General features: G+C 38.5%; 1 protein-coding gene across 3 annotated transcripts in view; it reads left to right on the forward strand.

The window, feature by feature from the left end:
- The first annotated feature begins 3,665 nt into the window (after positions 1-3,665).
- KDM5B (lysine demethylase 5B) overlaps positions 3,666-15,513 on the forward strand; it is a 58,234-nt gene continuing 46,386 nt past the window's right edge. For all 3 annotated transcript variants that reach the window (XM_070941611.1, XM_070941614.1, XM_070941613.1), the window contains exons 1-2: positions 3,666-3,904; positions 14,826-14,903. In XM_070941611.1, the coding sequence (XP_070797712.1) occupies positions 3,767-3,904; positions 14,826-14,903 (216 nt within the window). In that variant the 5' untranslated portion in view covers positions 3,666-3,766. The remainder of the gene's footprint in view (positions 3,905-14,825; positions 14,904-15,513) is intronic.

Here is a 15,513-nt window from a genome sequence, read left to right on the forward strand (position 1 = left end):
ATTTTTTATGGCGCTCCTGTTTTATCCCCGCCTTCGTACAACAGACCACTGGTAGATGCTGATGAAGGAGGGGTTTGGACTTCGTTCGCGGGTCTGGTTCTATCCTATGTAGGTTGTACTTCCCTTTGATAATCTGACATCAGAGAGGATTGTCCTTTTGTTCTACTAATCGTCTTCGAGTGGACCCAAATGACATCACCTCCATCGCCATCCATCCCGCCTTCACCATATTTTGCCAGTAACAGAAGAGTGGGGTGGGGTGGGATTATAGCAGCAAAAGAGCTTAGACGCCACGTACCACGCTAGTTAGTAAAGTGATTTGGACAAAGCCCCAGGCTCCTGAGTTATAGGGTCGGGAATCTTGTATTTAAGTATCTCGCACAATGTAGAATAGTACGGGATCCCTGAGCTTTGTGTGAAACTGAACCAGAGGCATAGTCGTTAGGGAGGGCAGAGAGTAAGGATTAAAAATGATTGCATGTCAAGATTCGAAGGATTGCTGGGTGATATTGAGGGAGATGGTTTGGACTTTTGTTTATAAAGAAAACATCCCCTTACCCCCCCCCTCCGAAGTGCAAAACGATTAACGATTATTAACGCCAGAAGTCTTCATATAACTTAACAGCGGCGGGGAAGAGAACACAGGAAGAAACCTGTTTCTATAAAACTTTTTGGAAAAATTCCAAAATTCCAACCCTTCTTGAAGAATTCTGCTAATGAGTGAGGCTTAAACATCGATGGAATGAAGTAGGGAGAAAGAGACAATTCTTGACACGGTGAAAACATGAACCACTTTTGGAGAGCTAAAACTTGGTTAAAGAGAGTTTAGTCGGGGTTTAAGCGCACCCTGCATAATATGGAGTGTTCAAAGCTGTATTGATATTGTGAGAAGCCTCGCCAGAAGGAAAAGTATGTTAAAAAGCGCCAGCTCTCCGGTTAATTTTTCCGTCTAGGAACGGGGTAGATTTCACAGTGTGTCCTATTAATCGCTTCTCATAAATTAATTAGACTGAGATTTAATTGGGGTTGCCTTGTTTCCAGGTAAGCGGATGTTTACAGTCCCCGATGCTAAAGCTATAATCCTCCACATACATTTGCACATTTACTAGGAAATAAATATATCTTTCACCTTAGTAGAGGATCAAAGTAAACCCCTTTTAAATTGGAGTCGCAGCATCGGTTTTTAATAATTACTCGGATCGTCCTCTCCAATCACTAGTTTCCATTGTCCTGGAGACTCCAGTGATCTGCCTATGGCCCGTACTGAAGAGCTTCGATTCTTCTATGCGGGCTTGAAAGCCACACATAGAGCAGCGCTCCAGTTTACACCCCCCCTCCATGCAGTGATTCACACTGGAAAAGAAGGCTTCCCCACTGCACAGCACCAGGCGCAGACAATGAAACAGCTCAGCCTCCCTCCCCTTATGACGTCTCCCAAGCTTTTGGCCTATCCGAGAGAATAGAGAGGCTCTTTAAAAAAAGAAGTGCCGGCATTGAGATGGCTGTCAGCTGTGAAAGATCGCTCCGCACATGTAAACATAGATCATAAAGGCGAAGGTGGATTAGAGAGTAGAGACCTATGTGCTTGCGTTCTCTGCGTGCAACTCATTAGCTTAGGGGTCTCGAGTGATCTTCCGTTGGAGGAACTCGAGCATGGCAACAATCCCATAATAGGTTTCTGGAACAAAGACAAATCCCAAAGTTTTATATGGCAAGTAGGCCTATATGAGGAAATTACTTAAATTTATAAGAAGCTTAAGTCTAGATATTTTTGTTCAGAATAAAATAATCTTAATATATCTGTAATAAAGTTGCCCTTCTTTTAGAAGTCACACACAGCTTTAGTATCTTTTTATAAAATTGCTGTATTCAATTTACTTCTGAAAAAAACTAATAAATGGTTCTGCTTTGTGATAAAGTTCCATTTTTCTAAGGACATTTTCTCTCCTCCCCTTTAAAATAATATTGAAGCTTTTTTATGTGCACATTTGCCCCTCCTTCAATATTAGAATCTCAGCGTTCTTTTGGAACCAATCTAAATCTATGTTATTTTGCTTTGTACATTGTTTAAGAAGCCAAGGTTAAGACAAAATTGGTTTATTATAGTAGATTTCATGGGCCAACAAGTAAGGCATTAAGAAAATCTGCAAAGTAAAACAATTACCAGAATCACTGAACATGCATTATGCAGTATTTTCAAATCTTATTTGAAAATAAATATCACTGAATTCAGTAGACCTCATTGCCATACAAGCAGAATCAAGTTGTTATACTGAATTAATAAAAAGATAGATTAAAAACTACAATTATTGTAAGAGAAAATATGGTTTACCTTTTTTGGCCTCACCTCAATCTCCATTCTGAAACACAACAATAGACTATACAAAGAAATTAAGTTCCTTACTGTGATACTGTTCAAAATATGAATGTAAAGAAAGCAGTTTTGAAAAGACTTGATAGTTGCATGTACTCTACCTTTTTGGAATGCTTCTTTTTCATAATGCCAAATTTTCTTTAAAGAGTTACAAATACATCAATCCCATCCCTCTTTGTGTGCATTGTTCTGTTGCATCAGACATGTATCTTTTTACTAAAAGTTTTATTTACAAAAAAGATTTCACTAAAGTCCTACTTATGACCATCTGAAGCTTAAAACTTGATAAAAATTGCTTATCAGTTCAACAATAGCATAATAAAACAAATGTAGCTGTCTATGGCATTTCCTCATCTCAGGGCTGGTGGAGAGGAGGCAGATGAATTATTGTATTTGGACTGAATGATCAGAGGGGTGTGTGCGCCAGAAATTTGCTTTTAAAGTGAAAACTATGAGATTTTGGCAGGCGGCTTGTTTTCATGTGTGATGTTTTCTTATTATATCTAGAGAACCTCAGTAGCTCAAAGATACAAAATGGTCTTATTCAGACCACAATAACTACTCAGATTAATTTTATAACTACTGGGGGGGGGAGGGGAGAAGAGGTAACAGGACAGGCATAAATTAAAGCTGCAGGTAAAGTATGGACTGAATCCGTTGTGCACATGGCTGCAAGAGTTTGTGCACCCAGGCCAAGCAAGACACACCCGTTTTCTTAAGCAATTTCAGTCACAGCAATTTAAGCCAAGGGCCTAATCTTCACAGTCCCATGCATCCTCGACTGGTGGTGTATATATTTATACCAACTAAAGTTAACTACATTTATTTAGTAGAAACTGGCTTGACTGAACCAGTTCGAACAATGGGGGGCCGCTCGTCATTGGGCCTTTAAACCCGGCCCTCGATTCCAATTCGTCGCCGTGGAAGCCACGGTACCGAAGCCGAGAGCTTTTCTTCGCCTCAATCTGCGATCCTTCGGGCCCAATAGGCCCTAAACTCCAGCCCAAGTAGCCGGAGGGGGAAGAGACCTTCTGCAAGTGGGAGCATAGTACAGCCCCATTTTCTGTTAACTGCTTTGGAAGAGTCTCGCAGCCCGTAATCCCGACCCACAAACAAAGGGGTGAGAAGGAAGGAGAAGGAGGGCTTGGCACCCCATGTGGCGAGAACCAACGCCAGCCCCTAAGAAAAAAGCGGCGTGTGTGTGTGTAGGAGGGGGGGGGTTACTTTTCATAGAGCGTCCTCATCCGCGGACTCTTTTTCCTCCTCCCTCCCTTTTGCGCGGAGGCACATCGTCCATTCTAGAGGTGTTCAGCGACGCTTTGGCTGTTGGGGGATTGTTCGGAACGGTTGCCCGAGTCGGAGGTGCTTGTCCTGCCGGCCATCTAGCTGGCCATGGCCGAGTTCCTGCCGCCGCCAGAGTGCCCTGTTTTCGAGCCCACCTGGGAAGAATTCGCGGACCCTTTCGGCTTCATCCACAAGATCCGGCCCATCGCCGAGCGGACCGGGATCTGCAAGGTGCGGCCACCACCGGTGAGTAAACCGCGGGAGAGGGTCGATCTCTTGCCTCCCCATCCCAACCAGGCATTGAAAGGTGTGTGTGTGTGTGGAAGCCGTACGTGAAAATAGGCTGGGGGGGGGGGACTCGTCCCCCGGACCACTCGCCCCCTTTCGACGCGCTCCTCCCGGGACCCCAAGTAGTTCCCGTCTTCCTAGGCTTTCGCTGAACTCGCTTGCCGGGCGTCCCCCTCCGTGCCTACTCCGAAACTTTCCCCCAACTCCCCTTCCTTACTCCCTCCTCGCACGAAGCTTCCACTCCTGCCGTCGTCCCACGCCCGCGTCGCTACGTGGGGGGGGGGAGGGAAAGTGCGCCCTTCCTTCCCTAAGAGGGATTCCCGGCTATCCATCTGTTCAGGGTCTGTGGGGCTCGAGGCTTTCCTGCGTGGGGGGCTAGCGAGGAGGGGAGGGAGAAACAACGGAACGGGAGGGGGGGAGCCACTTCCTCGCCTTGGCCATCCTAGGAGGTCCGGTGTCCTAAAAAGCTTTGTGTGCTTCAGGTCGGCTTGTTTTTGTAGCCCGGAACAGCTCCCCCCATCCTACTCCACCCGGCTGAGAGAGGAGAGAGAGAGAGGGGGGTGTCGCTTGGCCGACCTTGTAAGCAAAGCGGGTTTCGAGGCTCGGTTCCCCGTGGGAGACCCATAAATATGGCTGCCGGCGAGCTCCCCCATCGCTCTGGCTTCGGTCCCCGACTCCACTCGAGAAACTCTACTCACTCGCAATCCTCTGCCGTCCGAATAAAGTTCCTTTGCGAGGTCCAACCGACGATCTTGGAACCACAACACACACACACACACACACACACACACACACACACACACACACACACAGCTTACTTTTGTAGCGTTTCTTCTCTCTCTTTCTCCCTGGGCCCCCCCACCCCCCCCCACCCCGTTCTCACGCACGAAACAATTCTTAAGCTGCTGCGTTTTTAGCTCAAAAGGAAGAAGTTATCTCGGGGTTGTTTTTGAAGGGCCTCCTCTGGATGACTTCTCCGAGGGTCGCTAGTGGGCCGTGCCTTTTAAAGAGCAGTTGAAGCTTTTGTTTCTACCCAAGAAGAGCTAGCAACTGAAGGCATCATGGGTGCAGCAGCTTTCAGACATGTTTTCAACTTCATAAAGGGTTTTTAAAAACTTCCCTGCATGACTAGATTTATGTTTTCTTCTTGCAGGCAAGTAATGGAACATGTATGGTAGATGTTTTTTTTTTTTTTTCTGTTTGAAACAAATGTGGAGTTCTACAAGGCAGTAGCCTCAGAAGAAATTGTATAGCTATAAAGAGACAGCCAGTTCATAAAGTTGGATATTTTGAAAGTAGTTTTGTGCCTAGTCAGGTACTTTGTCAAACAAAGTTTAAGCTGTGTCAAATTCTTAGAGTTACACTACTGCTTTCAATATAAATACTTTGAGCAATCATTGTGTAAAGACCTAAATGAGACAGCTGCTTGGGTGTTGCCCTCCATGTTGGCATTGTGGTTGAGCTAAAGCTGAAGATTTCCTTATTTCCCTCTTTTCTGTACCTATAAAAATAATTCTGTGGACATTCAGGACCCATCTGGCTTGATTTTAATAAAAGTATCCACAATTTAAAGTTGAAAATAAATATATTGCATTGGAGTTTGGAGAAATCTTTTCTTTTAGAATCCTAGGCAGACATGGCCACCATTTTAGAGTGCAATACATAGTGGGAAGGGTGATAAGTCTCCATCATTAAAAAATATTATCAGGCACTACAGCAGGCTGCAAGAGGGTAGTTTTGAGTAAAACAGCTGTTAATTATTTTTTTATTGTTACTGGCTGTGACTTTATTACTACAGTTACTTTAATTTGGTGAAAAAGATTAAATATGGATCAGAAGGAAGTATCTGAAAAATCACATGTTTGGTTCTTAAAAGGAGAGTTACCTATTCCTTCCACCAAAAATATCTTCATTTACAAGACCAAATGGCCTCAGGCAGCTTTCATTATAGTGAGGGGTCCTTAACAGCATTTAATTTGGAAACTAAGACGTTTGATTGTTAGAAGTTCTATTAAAATTTATCTATGTTCTGTTTTGGATACATTTGAAAATAACTTTTAGTTTTAATTACTGTTGTCAACATAACTGGAGAAAGTGGTATGTAGGACTTCTGCTAATAAAAAAATAGTCATTTTTGTTCCAGTCAGTGATCCACTTATTTCAATAGTTTATTTAGAAGTAGTACTCGGTGGGATAGCACTTACATGTTATACAGTTTCTGATTTAAAAAATATATGAAATAAATATTTTGTAGATTCTCTAAATTATTTTTTCTATATTTAAATTTGTTATAAAATCAGACAAAATTTCTATAAGATTGTCATGCAAGCCTTTATTTTACAATCACTTTAAATTCTGGTGTTTTGGGGCAGCTTTGTACATGTTTGTGAGATACAGTTCAAAAACTGGGATGACCAAATGGCAGGTGAATTACTGTTACCTGGGAGTTTTGTCAATTAAGGCCAGGTTTTTAAAATAAAATCTAGTCTATTTTAGAAAAAGAAATGAAAATAAGTGAGACACGTGTTTCATTTAATTGGTGCATATTGTGGGGAAAAAAAACTAATTTGTTTTGTTAAGGTATTTTTCAAGAAAAATACTATTTTCCATGCCTGGTCTCTGAATTTGTTATCTCACACTGTCAGAGAACATGTGTTCCACATTGAAACTCTTTTTGTAAGTAATACCACTTTTATAATAAAGCCTAGTTGTGTATAATAGAGGTCATATTGGACAACACATCTGATTTACAGATCCTTACATGGAATATAAGGTGTACCATGATTACGCAGCCATGTCTGCTTTGATGCATTTATTGCTGATACTTAAACAAACTCCATATTTTTTCTGGACTTGGCAGTCAATTGTTCTAGAAAGTGAGTATATCATTTTGAAGAGGCACACTACCAGTATGTGTATAAATAGCTTTCATTTTCCATAATGCGTGGAAAAGTCTAAAATTATGTTTATCTGGCCTGAATTTTTGTGTGGATCTCTCTTTTTGACTGTTATTTTTAAATAATATAAGCTAATGGAAAAATGTAAAGTATGCTGACATAAATTAAATGTAATTTTCCTGCAGACTAAGAAGAAAACCTATCCAGCAAGGTGGCGTATGTTCCTATGATGTGGAAAATGTGCCCATGGATTTTTGTGAATCCAGATAATGACTCAGTATTTCAATCTGGTCCATTTGTTGTTTAAAATAATCTAGTTTCTGTTTCTCACCTTGTTATTGAAAACAATTTTTGTAACAATTTAAATTCTTGATGTTAGAGGCTATAACCCCAAATGCCACATTATTTAATGATATCAGTAAAGTTAGCTGCTCCTAAATCTCACAGGATTTGTATGATTGTACAAACTTTAGACTTGTTGAAATAATTGTAAGTACATTGATTTAAATAAATGTTTATATATTGGATAGCATATGTACATTTAATAAATATTTATGTACTAGTATGGACTTATGTAAACTATACACTATTTAAAGCACTGAACCTGCTGCAGAATGCAAGTTTTTAGAGAAATATCTCGTCTAAAATGTTCAGGGAAAATGGTCCCTTTATTATCATGAACAGTATATACATTCATTGGCAGAAAATACCCCTTTCTGGCTAAGAAGTAGATACCATTCAAAACTGGGAATTCTTTTCTACCTTCTGCTTTTAAAATTAACAAAGTTCTCATTTGTAGTATTAGACCTTTATCATTCATGTTCACTTAGAGGTTATTTTAGAGATTAAAATATTGAACATTATACATTTAGACATACTTGGAGCTATTTTATTTTAATATTTATATTTATTAGAACTGCAATTTATTTTTCAAAATGCTAGACAACAAAGTTTTCAAAATAAAAATCTCAAACAGATATGTTGCACTTCATAAACTATGTGTCTGTGCACTAGAGCACTAAATTATATTCCTGAAACAAGATTTTCAGTTATAACAATTGATTACAAACTATTTTATTGAGTCCTGTGTTAAATTATTTTCCTATGTTTCTTGATTTTTCATGATATCTATCTCCCATATTTCTACTTAGGACAGGTTTCCATATGTTGCCTTTTAGATATGTGGCTTTCAATTCCCAGAATTTCCTAACATAGTCTTTGGTGAATATTCTGAGAATTAGAAATTTAAATTATTACATTATTTTTTGTGTTTAAATAGATTATTTCCTCATCTACATTGTAGTATTCAGTTAGTCAAATTGTGATTAATCAAGATCTAAATCTTGAATTAAAGCAGCTGTAGCAAGCTTGGGAATCAAGTAATTCTAGTTAGCTGTAACCAATTATGTTCTGATGACATGGCAAAAAAAAATAGTAAAGGCTGTTTAGTGGAGTTATTTGCACCGTATTTGATCTTCTGATTTAAGCAGAATTGATAGAAAAGTTAGAGTTTTTTTTCTGAGTATGAATAGATCAAATTTAAACAATCTAATCATAATTAACATAAAATCCATTTCCAAAAGTGGAAAATCTATCATACTTTATATTACTAATCCAGAACTCTGTCTAAAGAACTGCTTTTTGCTGGCTTCTGCATCATAAATGCCAGCTAATTAAAGAGCAGTTAGTTAAATGGGAGGGATGATGGTTTCTATAGAATTCTGCCCAGGTGGTAAATGAATCTTCACTTCCAATCTTGAAACACTTTACAATTCTTATGAAATAAATTAAATTGGGAAACTCTTTTTGTGAACGATTTAATGTGTTAAATGTTGCTTTAGATGTGTTACCCTTTATCCTCTTAATATTTAGAAAATATGGTGGTGAATTTTAGTATGTGCTGACCCAGATGTTTTTCTCTGTTTTGAGAGTTATTTCTCTCATAATTGTATTATTGTTTATCTCAGTTCACCTTCAAGCTCATTTTTGCTATAATTTTCTATACATTGTTGAACAGTTTTATAGCTCATGAAATGTGAATTACCGTAATTGCTCACTGTCAAGATTTGTATTTCCTAATATTAAAAAAACCAATTATTTTTCATTGAATTTACATGACCTAATTTCAGAAGTGATAGCTTATTTCATTTATCATTACATCTATTTTCTTCACTATGAAAGAGATGGCAAATTTCCTACTGCAAGTTAAGTCCAGAAGTTGTCACTGAAAAAACCAGGTCCAGATTATAAATCATGAAGTGACAAAATATTATTCTTAGATTATGGTTGAAAAAAATATCAAGAAACCATAGTTGCTGATAGGGTAATGAAAGCTTTAAATTTATCTTTGGTGTGAAGAAAAGGGAAGTGCATAAACCCAGGCATATGCCACCTAATTCATGTAATAATCTATAATGGATCTGAACCAGGGCAATCTGAATTGCCCTGGTTCTATCCCATCTGCTGACAAGTACATGTACCTTGCTTCATAGCTGAATCAGTCTCAATATCATTTGCCTCACTGTATTTTATTAGTCTTAAAATATTAAAACATTTTAATCTTTATAATATTAAAATTCTTAAAAGTAAGAATAATCTTTGTTTCTTGATATGACAACACATGTTGCTTACCATCTTTTTAAGGAAATGAAACCTTTGCATTATATCAAGATGATACTGAACTCTAATCTAGATAAACTGACCAAAACACTTGTAAAAGATAGTCTAGTGTTATCATTAAAAGCAGGGTAAGCATCTGATTGGATGTGGTGGCACAGTGGGTAAGACGCTGAGCTTGTCGATCAAAAGATCAGCAATTCAGCGGTTCGAATCCCTAGTGCTGCGTAATAGGGTGAGCTCCCGTTACTTGTTCCAGCTTCTGCCAACCTAGCAGATCGAAAGCAGGAAAAAAATGCAAGTAGAAAAATAGGGACCACCTTTGGTGGGAAGGTAACAGTGTTCTGTGTGCCTTTGGCGTTTAGTCATGCTGGCCACATGATCATGGAGACATCTTCGGACAGCGCTGGGCCTTCAGCTTTGAAACGGAGATGAGCACTGGCCCGTAGAGTCGGGAACGACTAGCACATATGTGCAAGCATCTGATTCTATGGTGATCTGCATTGTAGTGTCCATTATTCCTGGAGCAGGGTTTACAATACAATGCTGCTTTCATCAATCTGCTCTCCTTCATCCCCAGTGGATGGCTATGGATCCAGTCATTCCATTATTCCTTGATTAAAAATCCATTCTCATTTCTATTCCAGATCCCCTTCTAACTACCATTTCTCTCAGTGACCTGGATTTGATTGTTTGATTCCTCAAGAAAATCTGTAATTCCTGCTAAAGAGATTGTTACACCATTATGTTGCTCATTCATTCAAAGTCCTTTAAACAAATATCCTATTTGCAGTTCTGGTGAAGCCATATATAGACTGTATGATGGTTTGGATCTGATCTGTAAACTTTTCTGTACAATTTATTCAGAGGTAGTATTTTTCCTTCTTTTCAGCAATGTAGAAGATAATTTTGCAGACTCTGACAATTCTTGAAAGTTTATCTCTGATTATATTAATGCTCTTAGCTTGCCTTTCCATTACAGTACTGAGAAGACTTCATAGTTTTTATGTATTGCTTCATCTACATCATATTAAAGTTTGGAAGTCCAGTATTTCCTGAAGGAAAATATATTATTGTCTTTCATAATATAAGATTACATGTTCTACTATTGCCTTTAACAGATATAAACCAACCTGATGCTTTTTGTGAATTAAGACATGTGGAGGCATGCCTATTTTATGAAGTAGAGAGCATCTAGTGAAGGCATCTAGAGCTGTGAGGACAGCCTGGAGTCATGCATTGCATACATTAAGAAACTTGGTATACATATAAACCTTAAAATCCAAGGATAGAAAAATAAATATTAATCAGTAAATACAGTACAACCTGTGATATTGTACTGTATTGGATTTAGCATTATTACATAATGAACCATGTTAGTTTTTTGTATGCAAAGCAACAAATAATTTAATACTTAAGTTAGTGAATGTTTATAATGATTTACCAGTAGTGAAGCAAGCTATTTTTTCAGAAAAAGGTTACTGCTATATCCTGATTATATCAATCTCTAATGATCTGTATGAATGATCAATAAAAGAAATAAATACAGAACAAATAACTATTTTAAAAAGTTGGCAAAATGTTTTTCCAGGAAAAGAACTGATCAGAAGGTTTTTAAATCTTTAGCAAAGTAACATACGTAAGTAATGCATTAGATGTACAGGGAGTTATTGACTTATAACCATAATGGAGTCTGCCCATTAAGGTTGTAAGTCGTAATGGTTATAAAGCAGGACATCATATGACTGACCTAATTTTATGGCATTATTTGCCATAAAACCCCCAGTCCCTAAGCAAATCCATTGATTGCGTTGAACGGTTTTGCTGAAATACAGAAATAAACTCCAGTTTTTGGCAAAAACAAAAAATGCAGTCATATGACCTTGGGATGCTGCAAAGGCCATAAATTTCAGCTGGCTGTAGAGCACTCAAAATGTGGTTAGGTGATGGGACGCAGTCATCAAAACTTTGGAACCAAGTCATTAGTATCTTGTGGGGGAATCTGTCATACTTTGAATGATTGATAACAAGTGGTCATAAGTCAAGGACTATGTGTGTACTGTTTGCAGTTGGACTGTAAAATTGAAGAACTTACTTTGTGCATGTTTCAGAAATAAGATATTAATAGGATATAAACATAGAAGTAGATAATAAATTGACCATATACTGTATCAGGAACATTTTCTTAACATATTACAAAATCCTATTTTGCTAAGATCATATTTATGGTTATATTCTTAGAGAAAAAAGATGAGAATAATATTTCAAAGGGACATATAACATGGTGGAGGAACAATAGGCTTTTCAATCATTGGAGGTTTTTTTTTTTTTAATATAACAATAATAGAAAGATGAACTTGGTAGAGAAAACTAGGATTCATTGCATAAATTCTTCCTTGCTGATATATTTTCTGAGTGTTTTTCTTTTCAGATCAACTTCTGAAACCAAAAATGAATCCAAATGGGAAGGAAGGAAATGGTCTTGTGGGAGGCATTACTAGGAAAAATGGGCAAGCACACAATATTTTAATTTTTCTTCCTTTTTTTACGCTGATTTTGTACAGCTCCAGTCTTATTTTTGGCATTTTGTTCTTCCCCAAATCTATAAGATTGGGACCACATTTTTGCTGGAAACAGATTTGAAGAATATTCATATATCATATAACTGGCAGATGTTGGATTGCTTATTCTATGCTATGAGGCATTTTTTAATCTGCTTTGATAGATATTTATACTGTACATTGTCTGTAGAGCGATGCAGGTTTTCAAGGGGGTGTTTGGCTTCAATGAAGGCTTGAAGCTATTTTGTAAAGCAAGGTGACCCTCTCATTTTTAACACCAAAATAGCTATGTTGCTTTGTTTTGCTTTGAGAATTTTCCAGAAGTTCTAGTAACTCGGCGTTCCCCAACCTTTCTGTTCGTTGGACTGGCAGAGGTGGCAGCAAGGGGGGATAGTTTTGCACTCACACCCACCGCCTACTTGCACAACCCGGTTCCAAATGGGCTGCGGATCAGGCTGCGGATCAGAGATTGGGGATCCCTGTAGTAACTGGAAGACTCTTCTGCACATGTGCAGAAGCCTTTCCGTTGTTACAAGAAAGCTACTAAAAGCATCCTTCAGTCATTGAAATTATGATTAAAATTTTAAGAAGCTATGAAACAACTAACCAATAGCAAATTGCATTATGTTTTGGTCTCAAGAAGGAGTGTCTCATTACCTGTGCTGTATAGACAACTTGGTAAAGGTACAGCCTCATATGGAGGTAACAATGTATTCTGTGCCTTGTAGTTTAGCTAGTGATAGCAAGGCAGGGATCCAAAGTTATTGTGACTGTGATGAGATCATCTCCATTACTAAACATCTTCCCACTGTAGATTAATGGAGCATATTCCATATTCTGTTGTTCCGCTAATTGTTGTATGCTAAATAAGTATAAATAGCAAACTGTCATGAAAAAAAATCAAAATAGCAATATGTATAGATTAAAATCTGAATGACTCAGTTTCTAACCCCCTGCCAGCAATGAATCTTAATACATAAAAATCTGCCTATCATTTTCTCTCATTCTCAGTCACTTAACTATGCTGATGGGATAAGGATTGAAATATAACTATTTAATTGTATACAATTGACCTGTATTGAGAGAATACAGTCTTTTGAAAATTCATGTGGAATAAATTTCAGTAGTGCATAGGTGATTTTTTTTTTGGCCATATAAAGAAGTTCATTATTTATTTATTAGTCCAGTTGAGCCCTGCTCCCTGGAAAAAGGTCACCCACAAGATCCAGAGGGTCTCCACTCTGTTGCTATTTAGAAGAGCTGTGAAGGACTGGCTCTTCACCCAGGTCTTTGGCAAGGAAGAATGAGACCCCTCCATCATGCTTGCTATATTTTATATTTTATTGGTTTTATTGTAATTTGATTGTAAGTTGGATGGAATACTGCTTTAATAAAAAATATTGTCATCCATCTGTATAAGAAATACTGGTCAAGCAACAAAATAAAAACAAGGTATTACAGTAAAACAAAGAAATCAAATAAAGCTATATCAAGGCTCAATACAGGTAGTCCTTGACTTTTTATGGTATTTGCAGTGTGGTCGCATGACTGATTTATGAAATTTTGCTGAAAACTGGCATTTACTTCAGTTTTTGACAAAAAATACTGATAGTGAGCGAATAAAGGGGAGAGATGGTGAACATATCAAATATTCCTCCCTCCTCTATTTTTCCCACAATAACAACCGTGTGAGGTGAGTTGGACTAAGAGAGAATGACTGGCCCAAAGTCACCCAGCCTTAGGCATGCCTAAGACAGAACTAGAACTCAGTCTCCTGGTTTCTAGCTTGATGCCTTAACACTAAACCAAACTGACTCTTATTTAATGACCACAGCATTTGCGACTGATCACTGCAGAAAAAAGTCATAAAATTGTGTTTGTCACATGATGACCTGCTTTATAACCATTGTAGTTTACTACCATAATTGGCAAGGCTCCATTACAGTTATAAGTCGAGGACTACCTGTAAAACTAGAAAGCCACTAGTCACATAAATTTCTACCAGGCTCCCCATACTAACATCCCAACTCCATTGTCTGGAGGAAGAGCTGGGTTTTCATGGCCTTATGAAAGATCAATAAACTGGGAACTGTCCATATTTCAAACTCTTCAGATAGGTGCCATACAAAGAAGGCATGCTTTCAGTGACTCATCAGTTTGTTTTAGCAATAATGATTGTTTTAGCAACAATGCTCAGAACATGTTCACCTTGCTAGATCTGGAAGGACAGACCAAAACCATCAGAGAAAGAAGAGAAAGATTTTGCAAGTAACCTGGTCCCATATTGTGTGGGGCTTTAAAATACATTGAAACCCAGAAATTTACTGGGAGCTTGCAGCTCATATAGTGGTAGTGTTCAAAAACACTGAAGACGATTTGGGTTTAATTATACAAGTTCACTTTCTGGTGCTGCATTTAAATTGAGATTTTAAAAAAGTGAAGAAATACCATATTTTCCAAAAAACCAAGGAAAATTACTTGTACTATATTTAAAACTAATCTGATACACTAATTTTTAACACAAAGTCATTTAATTATCTGATTGTAGGCAATATTAAAATATAAAACAAATGTTCTTAGTACTTCACCTGTTCCCAGTAGACAAAAGACGTCAAAGATAGGGCAGTGAGCACTAATATATTTGCTTGATCCTCATTGCTGTGATTTCCAAATTGCCCTTGTCAACCATAGCACTTGTAAGATGTAATCCACTATTATACTTTTTTCAGTTAAATTTCTAAATATCTGAAAATGCAGTAAGAAATGTTTCAGATCAAACTTACTATTTTTCTTTTTTTTTTTTAGGACTGGCAGCCTCCATTTGCATGTGATGTTGATAAACTTCATTTTACTCCAAGAATCCAAAGGCTGAATGAATTGGAGGTAATGACCCCAGAAATATAAATTACATTAATAATGAATTTATACATCATACTATACAGATAGAGAACCTAGATCTGTGATGGCAAACCTATGACACGCGTGCCACAGGTGGCACACATAGCCATATCAGTGGGCATGCGAGCTCAGTTCCGACGCGCATGTGTGTGCTGGCCAGTTGATTTTTGGGCCTTGTAGGCCCACCGGAAGTAGGGAAACAAGCTGTTTTCTGTCTCCAGAGGGACTCGGTGTGGTGGTGGGGAAGGCCCATTTTTCTTTCTCCCCAGGTTCCAGAGCCTTTCTAGGAGCTTGGGGAGGGTGAAAATGGCTCCCCCCCGGAGGCCCTCTGGAGGCTGGAAACGGCCCAAGCCTGGGGAGAGAGAAAAACGGGCCAAACGGGCCCACCATGCCAGAAGCGGAGGGAGGGGGGGTCGCGGGGGCGGGGCGCATAGAATTATGGGTGTGGGCATGCATGCACGTGACCCCCTCCCCCCCTGCTCCTGGCCCGCAATGGCAAAAAGGTTAGTCATCACTGACCTAGATCATTAATGAATAAGTTAGAAATATATGAGCTTGAGTACAAGGGCTGGAAAACCCAGTGTTTACATACCTC

The sequence above is a fragment of the Pituophis catenifer genome, unplaced genomic scaffold (assembly GCF_029215685.1).
Source record: "Pituophis catenifer annectens isolate HBS135680 unplaced genomic scaffold, rPitCat1.0.hap2 SCAF_3, whole genome shotgun sequence".
NCBI lineage: Eukaryota > Metazoa > Chordata > Lepidosauria > Squamata > Colubridae > Pituophis > Pituophis catenifer.